Here is a 7,833-nt window from a genome sequence, read left to right as displayed (position 1 = left end):
GTTCGGATTGGCCTTTCGAATCCCCAAGGGTCATAGAATATGTGTTTTGTTTCCCTAACAAATTCGAGGTGAACAAGTGCTCGTAATTGCAACAAGGTCTAGTCACATTCCGAAATAAACATATGCCCTTGTTTCCATTTGGAAAATGTCTAGACTCTCAGCCATTTTACCTACCGAAAACCTTATTGGAACATGTGCATGTAAAATGCGATAGGATCTGCCGATAGACATGTGCACCTAGTTTCATTAGGGTTCGATAGGTAAGTTATTTGTTAGGGTTGTTGGACGCAGATCCATCGTCCGCATGGGCGTGGGGAGAGAGAGAGAGAGAGAGAGAGAATGTTGCCTTAGGTGGAGAAAAGCAGCGGGAGATTTGAATTTGAAAGTGGGAGAACCGACCCCTGCACGCTGCCAAAAAAACTATATATAACAACATGGATTGACAGCCGTCTTACAAACGTACTCACCCTCTCAAAGCATTGGTCTACCTGTAGTAAGCTCCTAAGTTCTCCGGAAGCGAGACAGCTAAGATGTCGGGACGTGGCAAGGGAGGCAAAGGGTTGGGGAAGGGCGGGGCGAAGCGGCACCGCAAGGTCCTGCGCGATAACATCCAAGGCATCACAAAACCAGCCATCCGTCGCCTCGCCAGGAGAGGCGGGGTGAAGCGCATCAGCGGCCTCATTTACGAGGAGACGCGGGGGGTCCTCAAGATCTTCCTGGAGAATGTCATCCGGGATGCCGTCACCTACACCGAGCACGCCCGCCGCAAGACTGTTACCGCCATGGATGTTGTCTACGCCCTCAAGCGCCAGGGCCGTACCCTCTACGGCTTCGGTGGTTGATTTCAGTAATCCCGAGCCCTGCCGGGTTGTGTGAATACGAAGGCTGCTCCCATCTTCTTCTTCTCATCCCCTTTCGTCTCGGCTCTCTGTAACGGTGTCTTCAGACACCACACTCCCCTCTGAGGGTATTCTCTCTATTGCCCTTTCGCTCTTTTCCGATGTGCTCATTGCTAGGTGCCAGTCGTGGGAACTGGAGTGACTCGACTGTCCTGCGCCAGAAATGGCAGATTGATCTGGTTAGTTTTCATGAACTACTGAGTTGAGTGGAAGTGAATTGCTGGATTTGAAGAGAACCTGGGGGTTCCTATAAGACGTTCATAAAGTTTTTCTGCGTGTAGGATTAGTAGTGTAATCAGAATTGAAGCTATGTGAGCCGAAATTTAAACTTTTTGTTCCTCTGACAACCTGCCTTGGGCTCTTGGATGCATCATGGATTGAAACTATGCTGGTAACCTGGAATGTGTAGGGCCATATTGTCCCTCGATGTTCTTGCGATTTTGGATGTTACTATTCACTCAATGGGTATTGTGTATGCGTAAAGGTCCTTGCCCGCCCCTTGCCTGCCCTGTTCACAGCAGGGTTTCTCCCGATTCATTACTAAGGTCTGGGCTGTCTTGTGGAGCACGGCCTTGAGATGAAGGCAGCAGCAAGGTTCTGTTCAAATGCTGAGTGTAATAAACTTAGTTAAAAGCTGGATATACTGTCTGGTCGATAATCTCTTCTCAGAATAGAAGGCCTTTGTTATTATTACATCTCGAAGGACACCCTAGCTGGGTACCTGGTCTAAGACTGTAGACGCAGGTGCAGAATCAGATCTCCACCAAGAACTACCTGGCTGATTGTCATCTGATTACATAATAATAATACTATTGACGGCAGGATCAGATCTATCAGCTTTGGGTTTACTTACCATATACTGCTCTGGTAGGTGTCACAGCTGTTAGTCTGGGTACACATTTGCACACGGTAAGTCCGACACGATAGAAGGGTAACCTCAGTTGAACACGATAGAACAGTAAACACATTTGCATGTAGTGGTTTGGTAATGGTTTTCTAAGATAAGAACGAGGCTTACGAATGTAATCTTGCTATAGAGTGATTAGCCATCGGCCCTTGCATTGTCAACTTTTTAGGGCTAATGTAGGTCGTGCAACGCCATCAATTTCTAGAGCAGCGTACAATTGTTTTGGTCGAAGCTTCTAGTTTTCTTGTAGTTGGGATCCCAAATGCTTACCTCAACTTTGTCTTGAAGTTGATAAGCTTTCTACAAAGTATTCTCATTTGTTGTTTTGTCCATTTCTTGGTGATATTCTTACATGCTTAGATCAAGGTTTGTAAAGTCCTTGGTCTCCTTGTGGTTCTTGGTGCTTCATTGGTTCATTTAGACCCTCTCATTGCTATTTATACCCTCCATGGTTAAGGAGGTGGTCAATCACTTTTTAAGTAGGAGCGTTTTGGGAACTCAATTTATGATTGACTTTTTGGGGTTTCACCGAGTTTGTCAAGGATGTTATGACTTCCAATGGTTGTAATTGAAAGGGCAAATTTTTTTGGAGGGTTTTGGTGCTCTTGGTCCTATGCTTTCAATCTCTATTTTGGTTATTTGGGTATTTGATGCCCTTTAGATAGTGTCTTAAAGCTTATTTTTTTGGGGGTGTGTTGGGGTTGGGAGATCAAACACTTGCTCTTAATATTGCATTGGTCAACCTCAATTGTGTCTTTAATATAATTGTGTTGGTACTTTTGGTGGAAATTGTATGGATAGGTTTTCTAAAAAGTCATTGTAGTTGAGACATTATAAACTTATATACATCTTGCGTTGCAAGTGTGCTTTCTTCATTAGGAAAATTTACTTGTTCATTAGTTAATTGTCTTAATGCTTTTTCCAATTTCTTAAGGGCAAATATATATTGTCATGTAAGTGGGTCTACAAGTTGAAGGTTTCTCCATTTAATACATTGCTTGAATGCAAGGCAAGTCTATTGGCCAAAGGATTTAAGTAGAAGGGGATTGAGTTTGATAATATCTTTTTAGCATAGTCAAGATAACAAGCCTTCATATAGTTCTTGCTTTGGTTGGTAGTGAGGATATGGAATTGGTTCAAATAGGTATAAAGACCACTTTCTTGAATGGGACTTTAAGGAACATATTTATTTGTGGAAGGTAAGGAACAATTGATGTGTAAATTACATAAGTGCTTATATGGGTTTGAAATGAACTTTAAAGCAATTGTCTCATAAAGTTTAATGTCTTTATAGAGTCTTTGAGGTATACTAGGAGTGAGACTAATTATTGCCTATACATAAGGAAGGTTATGGATTTTAGCATTATGATCTTGATTTTTTTTGTGGATGCCATGATAATTGTTGATAAAATTAATGGAAGATATAGATGCTAAACATTCTTGGCAATCAGTCTTGTTTTATACTTGCTCACACTTCCATTTGTGTTATGTTATACTTTGTAAACCTACTTGCACCCTTAAACTTTCTTTTTCTTGGGTAATGGTATCAAATTCCAAGTATAATTTATGGATAATTTTTGGTAATCAGTCTTGCTTTATACTTGCTCACATTTCCATTTGTGTTATGTTTTACTTTGTAAACCTTAACTTTCTTTTTCTTGGGTAATGGTATCAAATTCTAAGTTTGATTTACATCTAATGCAACCATTTTTTTTATCCATAACTTTCTCTTGATGCACATGACTAATTGCTTTCTCAAAATAAGTGGACTAAATCGGCTTTATAACCTTCACCATATACACATAATGGCAAGCAACATAACCATCATATGCGAACATGTTTATGGGAAATCTTACTCATTGATTTGTGCAATTGTGAAGCACTTTATGATCCCTTTACATCAACCTTGGTTTTTGTAACACAAGGTGGATGAATAACTAGAATATCAAAGTCCTCTTCGAAGTTTGATTTGAGTCATCAAACTTACCATCTACATGTGAATGGACTTCAGAAGCATCTAGTAGGCATTTCATAAATTTTCATTTTTCTAAACCATTCTCCATGAGATATTATATGATTAGAGGTATCTGAATCCACATACCATACATCATTAGTCATTATAATTAATACCTCCACATTTAGTGCATGCAACACATAACAAATAACTTCTCATTATCGACTTGATTATTGATAGATGCATAATTATTATGCCACTTTCTTCTATCTGCCATGTCTTTTATCACTCTTGCCTCAAGACTAGCCTCTATAATCTATATGTGAATGCTCTTGTGAGTCATATGATTACCTTTGATTTTGAATATTATGGCCACCACCAAGATCTCTACCACCACAACATCTACGTCTACTTGTGTTAGAGTAGAGCACTTGTTTTGAATTGTTCTTGATTTGTGATGAAGATGCAATAACCCTAAGTTTTTCTCTTCTAATGTCAACATAGTTGTTAGATTTGCAAAATCAAGAATGGTGTTTCTTTTGTTGATGGAGGTTTGGAACTACTTGTACTCCTCACCCAAGCTATCCAAACATATAGTTACTATATCATCATCATCATCATTATCAAGTTGTATTTTATTAGATCCAAGAGCTTAAAATATGCGCTTAATTTTTAATACAGTCATTAAAAGACGGATTGCCATGCTTGACATTATTTAACTCAAACTTTAACATTAACCTTCTAATTATGGATTTGTACCTAATAGTTTAACTAGGCTATTCCATCCTTTTGTAGGAATGTTTGCATCGTGTATATACCTAATCATATTGTTTGAAATACTATTGGAAGACCAATACATAACTTTCTTAGCACCTTGGTTCCATTCCTTAAATGTCTTAGCCTTCTTAGGTGTGTCATTTTCTTTCAATAACTCTAGATCCTCAACATTATATCTTTTTCCTAATGGTCCCAATAACCTTTATACATAAGAAAATTAGTTAATTTGATCTTCCAAGCATGGAAGTAATACTTGACAAGATTTCATTGACAATTTGATTAGATCCCTCAGAAATTGTGTAACAAAATCCAAAAATATGATTTTATGAACAACCTACTACTTAGAGTAAATTGTCACCTATACTAAACTCAGTACATTAGTATACCTTGAGCAACACCTTTAGTGTTTGAGAGTATCCAAATACTATTTGCCACATCCAATACCTACAACTTGTTTGCAAAATGATGAGGTTTGTAGAGTTTAGGTTCCTTATTAGATTCACATGAAAAACTTGTAAATTCTCGATAAAAAGCACCCGAAACATGAATCTAGCTAACATGTCTAGATTAGAGGCCTATACACTCCCAGAGTACTCCAACCTCATGTAGATGGCTCATCAATCGAAGATCATATGAGAGAGATCTCCATAGGAGTACTCCACAATAGGGCTTCTTTGTAGGCTCTTGTGCTTGCACCTCATAGCTCCTTGCTTGAGTGCTCTTCTAATACCATGAAAAGATGGGGAAGAGAGAGGGAGATTGAGCTCTTATAAGATACACAATACATAGAGAATGCATAGAAGACAAGAAGTTGAAACCTTGGTCTTTCTTCTTCTTATTTGTTATAACATTCTACAAAAAATAATAAAGAGTACAACATACATAATATACAAGCAATTCATAGTGTAAACATGCTAAGTAGAAAAATGACTATATAGATGTCTTGTAGCTCGGGTAGGTGGACTAAATTGAGGTCCCACTATAAAGTATAACTAGAATAATATACTAATGTAGCTACCAACCACATTAGTTATATGAATGCAAAAATGATCATCTAGATACGTGAGCATCAACTTGTGTTAAGCTTGACATCTCAACAAGCTAGGTGCCCTTATAGGTGACCATTGGTATGGACACAAGTAAACTTTGGTGCAAAAGATTTGGTCACATTGGATTTTCTATATTAAAGGAGATGTATAAGAAAGGTATGGTTGCTTAATAGAATTAAAATGAAGGAACCATGTGAAGCTTGTGTGATGGGTAAGCAACAATTTAAGCCATTTCCATAAGAACGTAAGAATGGAGCAAATGCTCCTTTAGAGTTTGCGCGTTTTGATTTGTGTGATAAAATGCCTACACAAATCTTAGGGTATCTTCCTATTTTATGTTGATCATTGACAACTATAGGAAGAAAATGTATGGGTATTTTCTTCATGACAAGTCTCAATCTTTTGGTAAGTTTAAAGAATGGCTAAAACTTGTTGAGAAAGAAGTAAGTTAAGTGTAAAGAAGTTTAGAATAAATGGTGGTGGTGAATTTGACTCAAAGAATTTTGAAGTCCTTTACAAGACCAAAGGGATTAAGTGCCAATTGACAATGCCTCATAGACCTCAGCAAAATGGCATTTTCAAACACCAAAATTGCACCATTGTAAAAAAGGTAAGGTGTAGGCTTAATGGTAAGGGATTGCTTAATTAGTTTTGGACCAAAGTTGTTAATATTATAGTCTATATTCTCAAACAAAGTTACACAAAGATTGTTAAGGGAAAAACTCCTTATGAGGCCTATATTGATAAGAAACCATATGTCTCCTACTTTAAAACTTTTTTATGTGAAAGTTATATGCATATTCTTAAAGGATAAGAGGAACAAGTTAAAACCAAAAAGTGCCAAATGTATTTGTTTGGATTACACTAATGAGAAAAAGGCTTACAAATTGTATGATTAGGAGGCAAAGAAGATCATAGTGAGCCATGATATAGTGTTCGAGTAGTAGCTACATACAATGGAGAAGGAGAATGCAAGTTCTACTTTATTATCCACCAAAGTAGTGTTAATGGAAACATAGTAAAGAGAAAGAAAAGAGGATTGGGCAAGATAAAGACCAAGAAAAATTGGGCCTTATAAATTTTGATGCAAATGTTGTAAGACTTTAGTTACTCTTTTACAAATTTTAGAAGATGTTAGTTAATTTTGTAACACTTGGTGCCATTATGTTATGAGATTCAAGATCCCTCCCACGTAAATTATAACTAGTACTTGTCATTTTGTATCTAGTTTAATTTTTTAATAAGGCTAGATCTTACTTACATGTAAACAATGATATGACTAACTACTAGAAAAGGCCACAAAAGGGACAATATGGATAGAAAAACCCTAATCTTAATCCTTGTGTTTTTAAATGATTAAAAAGAATATAAGAGATTATTCATGTGTGTGCCGACTTGGTGTACTTGTTTCCATTGAGAGATTGAGAGATTGAGAGAGAGAGAGAGAGAGAGAGAGAGAGAGAGAGAGAGAGAGAGAGAGAGAGAGAGAGAGAGAGAGAGAGAGAGAGAGAGAGAGAGAGAGAGAGAGAGAGAGAGAGAGAGAGAGAGAGAGAGAGAGAGAGAGAGAGAGAGAGAGAGAGAGAGAGAGAGAGAGAGAGAGAGAGAGAGAGAGAGAGAGAGAGAGAGAGAGAGAGAGAGAGAGAGAGAGAGAGAGAGATCTTCATCTCTGTTCCACATTCTCTCTTGCCAAATCCAAGAGAGAGAGAGAGAGAGAGTCTTCATCTCTGTTCCACATTCTCTCTTGCCAAATCCATGCCCCTCTCATGTATCTTGAGGTTATAGAGGGTCAAGGACTGAAGGGCATGGCTTGGATTGTGGAGTTTGTCATGTGTCGTCATGCTGGATGGAGTGCCTAATAAGGTCATTATAAGTGAATTGTTGTGTTCTTGAAACGTACAAGAGGCTAGGTAAGAGATAGCTACTATACTTTGTAGATCAAGTCTCTTGAAAAAATAAGAGGGTGTTCAATATCCCATGGTTGAGCTCATGGAGTGCAACAAGTAGTCCACTAATAGGTTGTCTTAGTTCTATCCTCAAGGAGAAGGAGGGCATTAGGATGATAGGGGCATTGTTGTGATTACCTTATACGTGGATGATTTGATTATTGGGGATAATAATGTGCAAGAGGTGGGGTACGTGAAGAGTTCTAAAGTAGAAATTTGACATGAAAGATCTGAGAGAGTTGAAGTAACTTTTTACCAGTGAGGTGATGAGAACATCTAAGGGGATGTGGCTCTCACAAAGGCA

The 7,833-nt window shown here is 38.1% G+C and overlaps 1 protein-coding gene across 1 annotated transcript; it reads left to right on the top strand.

Annotated features, from left to right (window-relative positions):
* The first annotated feature begins 329 nt into the window (after positions 1 to 329).
* On the top strand, positions 330 to 2,176 carry LOC148011441 (histone H4). Its single transcript, XM_087670218.1, has one exon. It carries the CDS (start codon positions 531 to 533, stop codon positions 840 to 842), a length of 312 nt encoding a protein of 103 aa, XP_087526344.1. The 5' UTR covers positions 330 to 530; the 3' UTR covers positions 843 to 2,176.
* Positions 2,177 to 7,833: the final 5,657 nt, after the last annotated feature.

Source organism: Lygodium microphyllum, chromosome 28, assembly GCF_053477565.2.
Source record: "Lygodium microphyllum isolate KBCC chromosome 28, Lygodium_microphyllum_v1.1.10, whole genome shotgun sequence".
Classification (NCBI taxonomy): Eukaryota; Viridiplantae; Streptophyta; class Polypodiopsida; order Schizaeales; family Lygodiaceae; genus Lygodium; species Lygodium microphyllum.
This window is presented reverse-complemented; position numbering and strand designations above follow the sequence as displayed.

Bases quoted from the DNA above. Each gene is read 5' to 3' on its own strand.
- LOC148011441 (XM_087670218.1), top strand. From the start codon at position 531: ATGTCGGGACGTGGCAAGGGAGGCAAAGGGTTGGGGAAGGGCGGGGCG.